Below are 16,720 nucleotides of genomic sequence, written 5' to 3' on the forward strand. Positions count from 1 at the left end.
TTCATTTCATCGTTCCATTGAACTTGATTTTTTTAAACTGATTATTTTACAGTTATTCGTAAGAAAAAATAATAAAAGGACATGTTTCTTATATATCTGCAAGGCAGAGGGTTTTGATGGGATTATTTGCAATAATATTTGCAATTATGCTGATTTGCAATAAGTTTTTGAAAAATTCATACAATATACATGTATTAAGAACCTGATTTTCCAGAACTACTTTTACCGTATTTGTACATTTTTCACAGTATCCAAATCATCTCGCGGATAAATGGATTTTTTATCAATGGATTTTAAAGCCTTAAAAAGTATCGTAGTTTCTTTTTACTTGTATTTTTTTTAATGTTTGAACAGATAGATAATTCGAATTTAACACAGTGAATAACATCTACATGTAATTAGAATTACAAACTCTGAAGTATGTTATTTCTCAAAGCATTGTACAATCGTTTTGCAGTGTCACTGTTAACCGGAGGTTGCAAATTGTTTTCTGCCATCAACAAGCAACATAGCTCAAATCTATCACACGGACAAGGTCCTTTAAAAGAACATTCTTCTTTACAAACGCGAATCTTTTCCAGTGAAACTTGGCATAAGTGATGCTCTGCATTGTACAAATGGGGAAGCCGGTACATTGTAAGTGGCCTGCCGCTTGGAGACACTTGGTGAGGAGATTGACGCATTCGATGCGTGTTCCAGAGATGAACGACTTCTTGAAGTTCGTCCTAAAATAACGATGATAACAAATATAAACATAACAGAATCAAAAGCAATATACATTTCTAAAATAACATTATTAGTTATAAAGAGGTAAAACGTACTTAATATACGATGTCGCCTACCAGTATACCATATACATGTAGCTCTTTTACAAACATCATACATTGTACGTGTTCAATATTATACAATATTTCGTTAAATTATATTTAAAGAAACGCAAATTACACAATTACCAGTTTAAGATAGTCTTAATTTAATTATCTCACACAGCATCATTAATTTGTTTCTGAATTTTATAGGGAAAATCGGGGATATATAGGAAAATAGTTACAGAAGTATGTAATAAAAAGTTGGATATTTGAGTATTTGAACCACTTTAAATTTAAGAAATCCTATTAAAATTATGTTCTACAGGTATCGTAGTATACGTTACATTGAATTAATTTTAGATAAACGTGGTCTTTTTACTGAAAATTGGATGAATATTTCCATTAGTGTCTTTTCTAATACATACATGTATATAACCACATACATTAATATAGACAATACTTTGAAGAAGTGTGTTGTATGCGTGGTAACGCATAGGCCATTTTGATTTTGTTAACTTAAAGCGTAAGTTAGAATAAAAAGTTTAAACTATATGTATTTCATCTGCTGAATCTTTTTCGCAAAGCTTGCTTAATTCTAAGTATGCGCACAATCAATATAAACAGCTCTAATAACACAATATACTCTATTTACACTTACATTCAGTGCATTATTCTGAACGGTTATCACGGTTCAAAATATTAACTGACTTTATACCCAGAGCTCTATATATTCATTTCGCGATGCAGGTTTCCTGAATTTATGAAAAATCAGTTTTTTTTAGTGACAGGTACTTTCCGTTCAAACATGGGTGTTGCCAAAATTCTAGTGCATGGATAAAGGCGCTATACTTCTTCATTTTTACTGAAGGATTTGATATACATGTTTTCTTTGTACTCTGACTGGTAAAATGTAACTTTCAAAACTCAATCAGAGATGTGTACGAGTTGGGGAGAAATAATTCCATCTTACAATCTTGAAAACTCACACGTGCACGAAACACAACGCTTTAAATATATATAGGAAACAGGCGATGTTCCCCAGTTTTAGATAATTTTCCTTGATAAATTATTTCTTGTTTATTTGCATTTAAACCTGTTGATGCCCAAAAAATCAGGATACATTACCAGACTATCTTTGAAATTAGGATAATTTGAATTTTTCTCTTAATATACAGTGTAGCATGCAAAATACAATTGAATGGTTATTGATAGTCATAGCATATATTTTCAAATTGAAACTATCAAAAAGTATCCAAATCGAAACAATATCATATTGTAGAATGCTACTATGTAGCAGGTTTTCCGGGGAGAAAAGCTACCATGGGGGTGGGGTTGCTATACAATACCGATACGCATGTATGAATGTTAGTATAATTACTTTGACACGCATTTTTCATTTAACTAGGACAATACAAATGACAACGAGGGTGTTCGTGCGGGATATACTAGTATTCTTTGTTTGCAGTTATTCATAGCTAGGTATTCCTTACGGAATCTTTGGAAACAGTCGGCAAATGATCATCAAATATTCATTTTCATAATTGTAAGTAAAAGAAATTTTTGTGTAAGTGAACTTGTATAAGCGTTTCGTTTTTATTTTAGGTCACCTTAACTAAAATGATTATTTATCATCAGCAATAAAAATACATGTATGTGAGCCTTCATCAATGGATTTGCCATTTGTTTCTATGATGGATAATATATCTTCACAATAGCGCCCATTGGCACGCCAAATGTAAGAGGTGGTGAAAAGTAAAGTCTCGACCGGAACTTGAACCAAGGGCCTCTGGTGTACCGTACCAGCGCTTTATCCACTGATCTATTAAGATCCATCTTCGCTAGCCAAGGGTTTTCGGTCCACTTTGCTCCCCGTTCATTGGGAGCAAAGTGGACCGAAAACCCTTGGCTAGCGAAGATGATTAAGATCTCATACACATATATGTTTGTAATGTTCATCCACCGTACATTATCACTATTGTTGTTAAATGTACATGTATATCTTTGTTAACGTTCTACTCTACAAAAATGTATTTTGTGCTACATTTGTGTCATTTTACCCAAATTTTATTTATATCTTTTATTTATTTTCAACTTTGGGTAAAAACAATTGTTTACTTATTTACCTGTATTAACTGCATAAAACAGAACTGCGCCAAATTTTTGTCGAGAAAGTTGCCACAGAATTGGTCTTCTTCCTTCATTTCATGGAAAAAGGATATCCAAAACTGAGCGTGGTGGCTTCTAAGGTATGACCACCAAGCCTCTATCCTCTGATTATGGTTACTGGAGCCATAAAGAAAACATCTTTGTGCAAATTCATCAACGTCTTCGTATCTTAAAAATTTGTGCATATTTTCTACGTGACCATTTTCTGTCCCCATATCAGCTCTGATTCTCTTAGGACACCCCACTCTAGATTCAACGGCAGACATGAAATAGCTTGCTATTACCGCTGGATCACTATTTGTCGAATATGCCTCTAGCCAAATGATATGCCTAGAAAACCCATCGATACAGCCATTGATACAGATACCATAAGGTTTAAGTTTGTCATAAGAATCAATGTGCCACATGAAGTCCGGACCAGGATTAGAATATATCCGCCGTCTTAATCTACCTCGACGCCGTAGTTGCACCCCCTGTGGATCGATAATCTGGAGCAGAAGTCTAACAGTTTCTTGGGTCACAGTGTAACCAGACTGTATACATTGAAGATGCATTAACTTGTACCCGTGAAGCTTGTCTGCTGTTTCAAGTTTTCCTTCGAGGAATAAAGCCACTTCTAACAAATCGCTGTAGTGTTTTCTTCTGTACAAATGGGCGGAAGAAAGAACTCTTTTAAGTGTCCTTTTGCTTATAACAACATTATTAAGCTCTGATAAGTATTGTAGAATTTCATCTTGATTAAATCCAAGAGAATGGTAAAATTGCACTTTCTCATGCAGAGCCATCTTTTTGAGTTTTCAAAAGAAAAGAGTTCTAATTTTATATTTGTCCGAACAAATAACACCCACATAAAGCCAATTCGTCCGAACAAATAACTAATTCGTCCGAACAAATCCTAATTCGTCCGAACAAATAACTTATTCGTCCGAACAAATAACTAATTCGTCCGAACAAATCCTAATTCGTCCGAACAAATAACTTATTTGTCCGAACAAATAGCTATTTCGAACAAATAACTTATTTGTCCGAACAAATAGCTATTTCGTCCGAACAAATCCTAATTCGTCCGAACAAATAACTTATTCGTCCGAACAAATAGCTAATTCGTCCGAACAAATAACTAATTCGTCCGAACAAATAGCTAATTCGTCCGAACAAATAACTAATTCGTCCGAACAAATCCTAATTCGTCCGAACAAATAGCTTATTTGTCCGAACAAATCCTAATTCGTCCGAACAAATAACTTATTTGTCCGAACAAATCCTAGTTCGTCCGAACAAATCCTAAACCGTCCGAACAAATCCTAATTCGTCCGAACAAATAGCTAATTCGTCCGAACAAATAACTAATTCGTCCGAACAAATCCTAGTTCGTCCGAACAAATCCTAAACCGTCCGAACAAATCCTAATTCGTCCGAACAAATAACTCATTCGTCCGAACAAATCCTAATTCGTCCGAACAAATAACTTATTTGTCCGAACAAATCCTAGTTCGTCCGAACAAATAACTTATTTGTCCGAACAAATCCTAGTTCGTCCGAACAAATCCTAAACCGTCCGAACAAATCCTAATTCGTCCGAACAAATAACTTATTTGTCCGAACAAATCCTAGTTCGTCCGAACAAATAGCTTATTTGTCCGAACGAATAAGATTAATTTTTTTTTCATCTGGCCCTTCCACGCCGCCGTAGATTTTAAATTATACAAACAATTTAAATATTTTTGTAGTCGCATGTATTCCTACGCCAGAGTTCAATATAGTCTCGTTCAACTCGACGCTCGGCTGTCTCCGTAAATCTTCGACAAGCAGAGAGTCTCTCTTGCTTGTCGGCGATTTACGATGTGAGCCGAGTGTTTGGTTGAACGAGACTAGAGTTCGATATTGCTTGGATCCATACAATTTTCGAGAAATATTTCTACTACTGATACATAGTTTGATTGAATTAATTTTATCTTTAAATATTATTTAACATGATTCATATGGGGGTTTCTCGACATTCTTGTCGAAAAAGTAAAAAAAATTCATTTCGGTACTCTGATTTATATTGTCATCAATTCTTCTTTCTTTTTTTTACATGATAGCAATCATATTCCAAATAAATGGCGTAAAATGAAAAATAAGGCTGTTTAAAATTAATTCTACGTTTAACGTAACATGAAAATTTAAAACCTAAGAGGGAGGGAGGAAAAAAATAAACAAACAAAAATTTCAAACAAGTGTGTATTTATTGAAAGTCACCCATTCAATTATTAATATATCAACACTGTCATATAATACATATGGTAAGATTCAGTCCATGTTAATTTTTGCATTTTCAAAGCATATACTTTTGTGTAATTTATGTTTATATCCTTTCTGTGGGTACATCATGTATACTAGACGAGAAGTGGAGTGACTTGCAAGCACATCAAGGGGTACATCCAATGGATTTACATCAACATAGCAACCAAAGGGAAAACTTTTTCTTTTCAGGGAAAATGTTGCACAACACATGTGATTCACAGATTATCTACAATCAAAATAATGATATTATTTCATACATTTTCATAATGACACATTTTAAAATTTAACTTATCAGAGTTGTGTTGTAAGATTCACTATACCTACTTCTAAGAACTCAAGACAGGGTTCTTGAAATAACTGCCACCCTACAAGTGTATTCCACTTCTCTTCGTTCTTCCACTTTAGCTGGGCCACCTGTTAGTTTCTTCCTATTATATATTGTGAATGAATGAATTATTATTCCTGAACATGTTATTAAAAATGTAGATACATTTCAAATGAAAGGGATTTGCAGTCATTATCATGTCAAAACTCTTATCTAAATCAGTAAATTATGCTGACTTAATGCATTGCTTCACTTCAAGGTATTACATCCACAGTTATTATATTTAAAACCAAATATTGGTAGTTCGAACACTGAAATCTGTGTATGATTTTATAGGGTCATTCACCTTTGAAATTGAACAAAAGTTAAAAAAGAACAAATTTATCACATCTTGAAGCTAATATTAAAGTCGATGGAGAAAGGTATAATTTTTTTAACTCAACTCTTTTTATATTTTTTCAGTACAGCTGTGGTAAGAAATTGCTTAAGCTTTCCCCTTCTTAAAAAAATGCAAAAATAACTTAACTGTACAAATTCTGAGTTTTTGTTAAATAAGATGGGTAGTCATTTCAGTTGTTTGATGGATCACTTAAATAAATATATACAACAAACCTCGTTTTTGCCTTTTTGGGTGGAAGTTGGTTCAGCATGGTTCAGGCTCTGTGACTTGACAACCGACATTTTAAAAACAGTCTCGAATAAGATTTTTACTGCCAACTTCGATCATGTGTTTGTCTGATCCATTATTGTTGTTTTTTTTTACTTTGATAGTGGCGTAGACTCTCGTGTTCTTCGTATTGTAAAAACTGAATACCTCAATACTGTCATTGAGCATGTTTTTCTCTCATATAGGATGTAGAATTCATTCGCTAAATGAAAACTCAAACCGAAACGACTTTTTCAAATCCGGATTTGTTTGTTTTTTCAAAACGACAATTTCGCTGAAACCTACGCGCGCGGGTTACGTTAAACGTAGAATTAATTTTAAACAGCCTAAAGATAAATCAAACATAGGTGCATACAAAACAAAACATAAAACCAACTAGCGTGAAATTAAATTTCGCAACGTAGCATAATGTGTATATTAATTGCTGCAGGTTTAGTTTAATCTACAGCAGAGAACGCCCTCCTTTGCGCCACGTTATGCGGAATCTTGATGTAGCAAATATCTTTAAATGCCACTGTCAACAGTAACTGAGCGCAAAATCTTTTTAAATTTACCGAAAGAAAAATGTTGCTTCCATTTAAACTGAGGTTAACAGGCGTATAAAACAACACGGGGACCAAGAAAATCAATATTAGCATATATGTTTGATATGCTTGATATGTTTGGAATTTTGAAATAACAATAATAGCGTTAAGTCATTTAACCGGTATTTTAAGGATAATAAATGAATGCTGATTTTCCAAAAAACTTTGTTTCATATTGTACCATTCTGTAATAAAATGATTAAAACATGAATATAATGTACATTATTTTCGTGTTTTATCAAAGGTGTACTCATTCTTTCCAAATTACAAAACAAATTAGAATAAATTAACTTAAATATAAAAAAATGACGAGTAGGATTTATGGAAAAAATGTTTGTAATAATATGTAAATTCAAACGTCAATGCATTTTTACCTTTTTAAACCTAATAACGAAATAGACACATCGTCAATGACAGATTCTATAGAAGAAATAAAAAAATGCTATTTAGAAGGTTTCCAATTTAACTTTTTTACATGATTTATTTTACTTATAATTACGTTAAAAAAAGTCAAATACTTCAAGGTTGTTCATGTTAAAATGTTTTTAATATATTTTGCTCTTCCTGCTAAACCCAATAAATACTTATCACAATAAAGCCCCGTTCGCTGACTGTGACGTTATAGCATATAGCTAACATGTATATCATTTGGGTTTTTTGTCTCTAAACGGCACTGTTTATTGCAATACTATTTGAGTAATAATATACTATATAATTCAAAACGTTTAAAAAATTCAAAAAATCTAGTCTTTATCATCACCTTTTTTTTATCAATCGGAGTGTTTAAAACCGTTAATAACTTGAGTGTGTGATATTCAAGTAATAATTTTGCCTGAATTTATATTTGTTCAAAAACTTGTACATTTAGTTTTGTCTCTTCCTCTGTCTTATCATGTTATTAATTTTGAATTTACCCGGTGGCAGTACATTCAAAATTTACAATTTGACAGCAAAGCATATACATGATGATTTTTATATATGTATTCCAATGAAACGTGAATTTTACATCTCATTTGATGTGTGTATAATACTACCTGCTTATTTTTCATCCACACCAAATAAAAAATAAATCCGTTCATCAACAATTTAGCGAGTATTTGGTTGTCAATCACATGCACGACCTAGCTCGTGCTCTACATGCGACAGTAATGGGTCACTTTCCAAACAATCGCTATACACATACTAAAACGTCTTTCTTAAATTAAAAGAAATCTCTTTAATAACTGTACCATAGTAAAGTTGGGTGGCATTCATGGCATGATATTGTATTTCCCTGTTTAAAATTTCTGTAAATGAAAATCACCTAGCGATTCCTGGCTACCGTGGCTGGTCGTAAGAGGAAAATAGTATTCAAGTCTTCGCTAGTGCATCGTTAGTCAAATGATTGACATGCCTTTTTAAAACTTAACGTACGTATCATTTCACTTCAAAACTGGATGCCACTCGCAAAGGGTGATTCCCATAAAAACATTCTTTGGTCTCTCGAATGCAATACAACAGGACGCTTGCAGTGCTTTTATAACCGTCATTCGTCGTTTGCAAGTCAGGCGCACTGACGTCTTACTTCGTTTAAGTCCGTTTTTTTTTTTATAAATTATACAGATATTGTACGGAAGTGTATTGGTGTCACATTTACAATAATGACAAAAATATCAAGTAAACATTTTATAGATAACTGCGAATCATCAAGATATAACATTGTTTATACCAACTATCTAAAGAATAATTCTTAAATGTTGTAAGTAAAGACATTTTTTAGCCTTAATTCAAAGATTCACAATTATTATTCTCTTAATTTACATTCCATTTATATTGTAACGCATTAAAGTACAGTATAATTACAATACTTTCGTCAGTTTAAAATTTTCAAATTTTACAGTATTTAACCAAAAATATAGCCTTTAAGAATATTTGATGAGGTTAAACAAAATGTAAAACCCACGGCGAGATTCGAACTCAAAAGTTACATGTTCACAGTATATCTTTGCTACTCTTTCAGGTGGCAATATTGGGAAAGAAACTACTCATATAAGTACACTTCATTTTATTGTTTTTTCAATAAACAATACGTCACAACATGGAGGTGTCTCATACCACCCGAAACATTTAAAAATAAAAATAAAATACAACTAGTATTCAAAATATATAAAAGTTATTTTAATTTATGATTGGTTTCTTTGGAATCGAGATATCTTTTACGAGGATTAAGAGTTCAACCGCTTTATATGGAGTGTTTAACCTTTTTCAGAACTACTACAATGATTATTCAAGGAAACCCATAATTTGACATTAATAAGATCTTGATATATTCAATAAAATGTAGCAAACAATTTTAATTAATGGAACGTTTAGAATAAGATGAAGATTAGTCATATGGACTTATAATGTTGAATGCATCCTAAACATCCAAGTTTGGTATTCAAACAGGGCCATCAAGAGTAAGCGAGTTCCTAGGTCTTCGACAATGGATACCGCCAATTCTAATGTTATTGACGTTAAAACCGCGTTTCTCTCATGCTAAAGATGAGAAATAATTACATAATTTTATTGATATAAACATTTGATAAAACTGAATTGTACTTCTTCAGTAGTAAGACAAAGTTATCTGAAAACTTATGGTAAAACCCCAGTTTTACAGAAAGTCAAACGTTGCAGTGACTTGCTCACCGGTGTGCATCATAGGTGTTACTTTTATTTCTGTCACTGTGATCTCCAATTTAACTGTGACATGAACTCTCCCAAGCCATTCACTGTTTTTACATTCTATTTTAATTTTTTCAAGCAATAGACCCTTTACTTATCCACAAAGATAAACCACTCCTTTTTAGGAATATAGAGTTAAAATTTATTGTGAATGGACTGTCTAACATTAAGCACAAAAGGTCTTTGATACTGTATTTGGGACTTTTATCGAGACTTATTATGAGAATCGGAAATGAACTATAACTGATTGTAACAAATTTGACAAATTGCGATTGTATTTTTTTTAGAACGATTTGTTACGATGTTGATCCACAAACATTATCTTGCGTGAATCTTACGCCATGATCATTTATCCCCGGAAAAAAATGTTACGTATATTTAAAAAAAAACGAATAAAACTCCGTTTAGCAAAATACAGACAAGTTTTTTTCGTTATTCTTTAAAGTCTTTGCGATATAAGGCCATATATGTGTTTGTTTTAGTACATAGAAAAAGTATTGACCAAAGTTATCCATACGGTCATTTGACCTCTTGACCCAGGCCGCTGTTATGTATGAATAACAACGGATTGCACTAACAGTGTTTTATAAAGAAAATCATTTGCAAGTGTCAATATAATATTATAGAATGATCATTAATTACAGACCTTTTGGCTTTAAACATAGAACAATTTGTTGTATTATTTTGCTCAATAACCCCTACTATGAAACGTGTTGCACCAATTTCTTATCAGGGATTGAATTTCAGTAAAGATTAAGATTTCGAAAATGTTGTTCTAACTAAAATGTATTTATATTTATTGTTTAGAGCTTATATGAAAATATCAAATATTTGAGATTTTCGGAAGCAGATAATTTTAAAGATAATTTCTTTTTCATGTTTCTTTAAATTAATGTAAGGTTCTCGAAGATCAATATATTAGGATATTATGTTTATATTCTAAAGACTTTGACAAAAGAGTGAATATATGTGTCGAATTGTTAAAATAAAAGTGTTTGTCTACTTTCAGAATTAAGTGCTCTTATATTGATGAAACGGAATCATTTATTTGAATGGGGGGTATAATAACAACATTAAATTCTTATGAGTTTTTAAACACATTTGTCATTGTATTTGTCTGTGATAACACACCGAATCGGTTTGGATTTTACGGTCCAATGACTATGAATTTTTTCCCTCTTTCAAACGTTAAAGGCACCAGCATCTGGTGTTATCCCCCACTTTCAAATCTATCAATCGGAAGTAGGCGACAGTACATGGCAGCAGCTTCTGGTTTATGCACTCCAAAAATTATGTTTATTTTTCAAAAACTAGTACTATTGAAAGGTAAATTAAATTACTAAAGTCAACAATTGAAGTTGGTATAATAATTTATTCTGCTTAAACTATCTACCACTTGATTTGGATAAATGACAAACGATGCACTTATTTAATAGCTGTAAGAAACACATTTTAAGGTAAGGTCAATCAAAATCTAAATGTGTGAAATGATGCACAAAGACATTATATCTATCTTGCCGCTTCTATTGTAAACGGCGGGTGTGACCAGTCAGCAAAAGATGTGCACTTCTCCTAGGCACCTGATCCTACCTCCACTGTAAAGGAGGTTCGTGTTTGCTCAAGTTTTTTTATTTTGACCATCACAAACAAACCCAATCATCAACGTTTCGTTTTTCCCTATTATGACATTTCCAAGAATTTGACATTTACCTCGTTTATGACTTGCCCAGTTGAGTCAAGGACCACAAGGCGGGTGCGTCCGGCCAGCAGAGGATGCTCACATTTCCTAGGAACCTGATCCTACCACTATATTTTTAGAGGTCCGTGTTGCTCTGCTTTGAATTTGTATTCCGTCTTATGCATTTTTGAGATGTTTGACGTTTTGTTATTGTCATTTTTCATTTGCAGAGTCTGGCCAAATGATGGGAACTGTCAATACCCATAAAAATGCCGTCAACGCTTATTGCTTCTAGGATGCTTTTTGTCGTTTAACCGGCCCAATAAATGTTATTTGATATCGAATGCCCTGTGTTGAATTGGTCATAAACGGCTTCTTTTTACCATCCATTTCTTCTATTGCCATACTTCTGTTAAGTAAATAAATGATCACCCTTTTTTTGATCTATCCTATTAATGAACTTAGGAAAGTAACCATTTTAAAAAGAATTACATCGAATACTAGTACCTATTTTAAAAATTTTATAGTATTGAAAAGAACTGCATAAGAGAAAACAGAATACCAGTGCATTTCTATTTTTTATTTGAAGCGACTAAAGTTGTTTCATTCTTCGTGTTCTTCTGTTTCATACAGCTCTGCATATTTATCTTCTGCGTCGTAACCAAAGCTGTAAAACGTCTGGTCAGGTTTCAACAAAACAGTTGTCGCTGTTTTGTATGATACTCCACCAGACTGAACAGAAGACCAGTGATTGGTGTGAATCTTCAAAGGGTTTGTTTGGAAATCATTGCAAAAACGAAAAGGCGTACCCAGAGAAGGTTAGTCCAAATAAATGGCTGGAACTACAGTTTGCTCTCTTTTCTGTTTGCCATATTTGTCATTTGAATTAAAATGTAAGTATTTTAATTTTTTTCTCTATTCATTTCCATTGTAGGAAACTAATTTCAGAAGTATTTTTCAACAGTAAATCATGGTAATCAACTTGTATTTTATGGTATTCTGTTTTTCTTGAACCATTTCACTCTTTTAGGATGTAAATATCATCAACATTACAAAAAATTGTTTCAAATACACTGTTTGATAGAAACCATATATGTTAGATTGAACCGCAGTTATTTGTTAAAATAACAACACATTAAATGATAAGATTTCTGGACAATTGTAAAGTAAACGTAAACATACAAGAAATTGCGTATGAGTTAAATCAATCGTCCGTTAATTGCTCTATTGGCAACTTATAAAACCTTTAAAACCTATCGTCAGCTTTTAAACCTCCTTGTCTACCGTAATACACCCTTCTTGTTTATAATCAAATAAATGGCTGGCGGTACTAGCTCCTCGGAAGAGAGGCTTCTTGTCGCTGCTATAGACTTTGGGACAGCATACAGTCGTTATGCCTTTTCTTTTCGAAGTGATTACCTACTTGATCCCTTAAAGATTGAAGTAAACCATTGGACCGGAAATGGATCCCAAACGATGTCACCAAAGGCTCCTTCATCTGTTCTCTTGAATCCTGACAAAACCTTTAAATCGTTTGGATATACGGCAGAGGAAGAATATTCAAATCTTGTCGAAACTGGGCAGCACCAAGATTGGTACTTCTTTAAGAAGATTAAAATGAGACTGCTCTATCGTGAGGTAAAGTACGTTCAAAACTAGACAGGGAAAGAGATAAAAATCAACTAGTAATTTGTATACTTTGAAAAAAAATATTTATGTGTTTAATTGTGTCTTTTTCTTTGAAACAGAAAATTTCTAGAACAGACATTATAGAAGATGAATGCGGTAAACCGATGCTAGGGCTAACCATTATCAGCATGATCATCCGATATTTTAAGAATGATTTATTCAAAAGATTGGAGCAGAGAGGAATGCCTTTAAGAGATCAAGACATCCTATGGGTGCTTACAGTTCCCGCCATTTGGTCGGATGCCGCTAAACAGTTTACAAAGGAAGCTGCAGAAAAGGTATTTGTAGTTGTAGAATTTGAATATATTTTCGCAATTCTAATGATTAAATTAAAAAAAATTCCATTTTTATTGGCAGGCGGGAATAAAATCAGATGACGTCATGCTTGTATCTGAACCCGAAGCTGCAGCACTGTATTGCCGATTTCAAAATATGAAAAATATTTCTAATGCGAAAGACGACAGCAATCTAGCGAAGAAAACGAAGATGTTGGTGGTTGATATGGGAGGTAAACTAATACATTGTCTGGTGTTTGATGTTATGGTTAAGGCAATCATATCATTTGTTAAATGGACATTTTCCTGGGGTTTTTTTAAATTAAGCAATGATCTTTCTTATCCTTAATGAAGCCACCATGTATTTATGTTTCTCGACAGGTACAAGATATGGAAAACATTACAGTACGGTTAATATTCAATATACAAATATACATGTATTTGCGATAAAAAACAAACCACAAAAAATTGCAAAAATAAGTAGACTATTTCAAGTAGATATCTCTTAGAAAAAAAGATATCTTGTTGTGTTTATATAAAAAAATATTAAAAAAGAATGTATGAATGTTAGCTTTCTGTAAAAAAATATTGCTTGTTATTCATATTTATTGATTATGATTATGATATATGAATTGGGTATTTCCGTCTGTCTAATACCTGTATGTATATCATTCTGTCGATGCGCAACACCTCGTTTGAGGATGATATTTTAAGATGCTATTGAACACCTTACGATATTCATATGAATAAAAGTATATTAATTTCAAAATATTTTTGTGACCATCGTCACGTGTCTCATACCACCTTAAGATAACACCCGGAAACGAAAGTATTACACACAGACAGGCATTTGCTTTTGAATTGAAAAGAAAAAATAACAAATATAATTCACTTCTTTTAAAACAACCACTATTGAACTATTTTTTAAATAGCAGTTCGGAATGAATTTTACTATGAATAACGCTTTGTACCCCTATTGAAACTATATCACTATTAAATAAATATTGATCTAAATTTCACTGAAAGTGGTAAATAATAAATTTGGGTATGTCCGTCGATCTGACCGCCTGTCATCTATCATTCTGTCAATGTGTAACACTTTGTTTCCGGATGATATTATGAGGTGCTATGGGACACCCAGCGATATTCATATGAATAAAAGTATAATATAATCAAAATATTTTTTAAATTCTGAAATGATGAACGTATATTGATTATAATGTTCTTTAATTTTAAGTTTCATGAATATCGCGTGTCCGACACCTACTTAAGATATCGCCCGGAAACGAAAGTATTACACACAGACAGAATGAAGGACAGACAGACATTTACTTCTGAATTCAAATGTAAATAATACCAAATTATATTCAGTTCTTTTAAACTTTTTATCAGAGGGCACGACGGATATAAGTGTCATTGCGATCAAAGGTGAGAAAGAAATTCACATCGTAGAAAGAGCTTGTGGAGGCGCATTTGGCGGAGTCTACATCAACGAAAAATTTATACAGTGGCTGGAGGACGTGTTTGGAAAAGAAATTTTAAAGAAATTTAAAACAGAACATCGATCTGACTATATGTTGCTGATTGAAAATTTTGAAAACAAAAAACGTTTAATAGACCCTAGCACTGACAAACAGATATGTTTTCAGATTCCTTCATCTCTAAAATCAATGGCAGAAAATCTTTGGGAGTATTCTATCCAAGACCGGTTTAAACAAATGGAAATAAATGCCGTGCAGGTTAAAGGTCGCGGGAAATTATTCTTCCCATCTTCATTTTTGTTAGAAAATTTTATTAACCCGATTGGTAAAAATGTTTTTGAGAAACTGCAACATATTATCTCAAAACATGGAGATATCGACTGTGTGTTAGCTGTAGGAGGTTTGGCTCAGTCTCTTGGTGTTGTTTCTGAGATCCGGAAATACGTCAAAGACATACCTGTGTACGTTCCGTTCGATTCGTCTTTAGCAGTAGTCTGCGGTGCATTGTTGTATGGACATGAGAATAATATCATTAAGGCAAGAGTTTGTCCTTATTCTTATGGTATTCAAACGATGAGACCGTTTATAGATGGTAAAGATGATGAAACGAAAAAGGTTATTCAAGAAGGAAAAACGTGGTGTAAACACAGTTTTAGAGCTCTTTACAAAGCTGGAGATCTTGTGAAACTAGGTGACGTGTCTTCATACAATTTAAAAGAGTCGTTTGAAGATGAAAACAGAAAGCATAAGCGATTTAAACCAATACGGTGCGTTCTCTTTACGTCAAAGGAGAAAAATGTAAGATATGTCACCGACGAAGGATGCAAGGAACACGGAACAATCGACATTGACGTCCCAGGAGATGGATTTCCGATCCATTATAAATGTACTGTTGAACTTGAGTTTGCTGGAACCGAAATTATTGCTCGTTTAAAAGACGAAAAAGGGACCAAAACCATCAGGCTAGAATTTATGACTTAAAAATATATCCTTTCTGTTTATGTTTGATTGTATCTGTAGTTTCACGACTGGACTTATTCTGATGGTATTCAAACGATAAGACCGATTATGAAAGGAGATGATGAAAATAAAAAAGTTGTTCAAGAAGGAGAAACGTGGTGTAAACAATGCTTTAGAGCTCTTTACAAAGCTGGAGATCTCGTGAAACTAGGAGACGTGTCTTCATACGACTTGAAAGAGTCATTTGAAGATGAAAACAGAAATCATAAGCGATTCCGTCCAATACGTTGCGCTATGTTTATATCGAAGGAAAACGATGTTAGATATGTCACCGATAAGGGGTGCATGGAACACGGAACAATCGATATTGAAGCCCCAGAAAATGGATTTCCGGTTCAATATGAAGGTACTGTTGCACTTGGTTTTCCTGGAACAGAAATTATCGCTCGTTTAAGAGACAAGAAAGGGACTAAAACTATTAGACTGGAATTCATGAATTAACGAGGGAGTCATTCTCTCAATGCTTTGTTGTATTCTTAAATGAGAGTTTTGCAATGAACTTTTATGTTATTTCTGATAAAAGAATTAAGAAACACTATTCAAACAAATCTGCAAAATTTGAAAAATAGCAGAAACTTGTCTATAGTCTGTCCCAATTATTGATTCGATCAATTTTTGATGATTTTCAATAAAAATACACATGCCTGTGAAAGAAATACAATTGAAATCGATGAAAGGGATTATATCCAAAACATCTTCATTGAACAATTATCCCTTTTCACTCATAAAATTTCACAGGAACGAAAACAATTTTCTGACGGAGATTTATAATGGGAAATGTTTTCATCTTTTCTCCATTCGGAAGTACTCGGGATACCTCGCACAATTTTTTAACGTTATCATCCGGGCTTATTAATGGCTGATGCAATGCAAAATCTCCGTAGACTTTCAATTTTGGGATTGTATTGAAACCTGAAGGGGTAGAGGGGGCGTTTAAAAACAGATAATCTGGACATTTTTCATATTAGTGGATGAACGTTGTTTGAGCACAAAGGTATTTACTATTATTGAAATATCAAGCAAAAAGTGGTGGAAGC

At 33.0% G+C, this 16,720-nt stretch overlaps 2 protein-coding genes and 1 long non-coding RNA gene across 5 annotated transcripts; 1 reads left to right on the forward strand and 2 right to left on the reverse strand.

The window, feature by feature from the left end:
• Positions 1 to 404: 404 nt before the first annotated feature.
• Positions 405 to 3,760, reverse strand: LOC117693080 (uncharacterized). The gene is made up of 2 exons (XM_034483164.2): positions 2,933 to 3,760; positions 405 to 725 (listed from the first exon to the last, which is right to left on the reverse strand). Exons 1-2 carry the CDS (start codon positions 3,758 to 3,760, stop codon positions 405 to 407), a joined length of 1,149 nt encoding a protein of 382 aa, XP_034339055.2.
• Positions 3,761 to 5,097: 1,337 nt separating this feature from the next.
• On the reverse strand, positions 5,098 to 6,392 carry LOC117682557 (uncharacterized). Of its 3 annotated transcripts, none has more exons than XR_010707881.1 (3): positions 6,199 to 6,392; positions 5,586 to 5,689; positions 5,098 to 5,487 (listed from the first exon to the last, which is right to left on the reverse strand). It is a non-coding gene; the product is annotated as an uncharacterized lncRNA (long non-coding RNA). The 3 variants fall into 3 exon arrangements; XR_010707882.1 differs by having other exon boundaries at positions 6,210 to 6,390; XR_010707880.1 differs by lacking the exon at positions 6,199 to 6,392 and having other exon boundaries at positions 5,586 to 5,977.
• Positions 6,393 to 12,395: 6,003 nt separating this feature from the next.
• LOC136269854 (heat shock 70 kDa protein 12A-like) lies at positions 12,396 to 16,221 on the forward strand. Its single transcript, XM_066065281.1, has 4 exons — positions 12,396 to 12,856; positions 12,967 to 13,185; positions 13,265 to 13,415; positions 14,575 to 16,221. Exons 1-4 carry the CDS (start codon positions 12,536 to 12,538, stop codon positions 15,642 to 15,644), a joined length of 1,761 nt encoding a protein of 586 aa, XP_065921353.1. The 5' UTR covers positions 12,396 to 12,535; the 3' UTR covers positions 15,645 to 16,221.
• Positions 16,222 to 16,720: the final 499 nt, after the last annotated feature.

This window comes from Magallana gigas, chromosome 7, assembly GCF_963853765.1.
Source record: "Magallana gigas chromosome 7, xbMagGiga1.1, whole genome shotgun sequence".
NCBI lineage: Eukaryota > Metazoa > Mollusca > Bivalvia > Ostreida > Ostreidae > Magallana > Magallana gigas.

Coding starts and splice junctions, on each gene's coding strand:
- LOC117693080 (XM_034483164.2), bottom strand. CDS start 3,760: ATGGCTCTGCATGAGAAAGTGCAATTTTACCATTCTCTTGGATTTAAT. Junction 726..2,932: donor GTTTTATGCAGTTAATACAG/GTAAATAAGTAA, acceptor TCGTTATTTTAG/GACGAACTTCAAGAAGTCGT.
- LOC136269854 (XM_066065281.1), top strand. CDS start 12,536: ATGGCTGGCGGTACTAGCTCCTCGGAAGAGAGGCTTCTTGTCGCTGCT. Junction 13,186..13,264: donor CAAAGGAAGCTGCAGAAAAG/GTATTTGTAGTT, acceptor TTTTATTGGCAG/GCGGGAATAAAATCAGATGA. Junction 13,416..14,574: donor GTTGGTGGTTGATATGGGAG/GTAAACTAATAC, acceptor ACTTTTTATCAG/AGGGCACGACGGATATAAGT.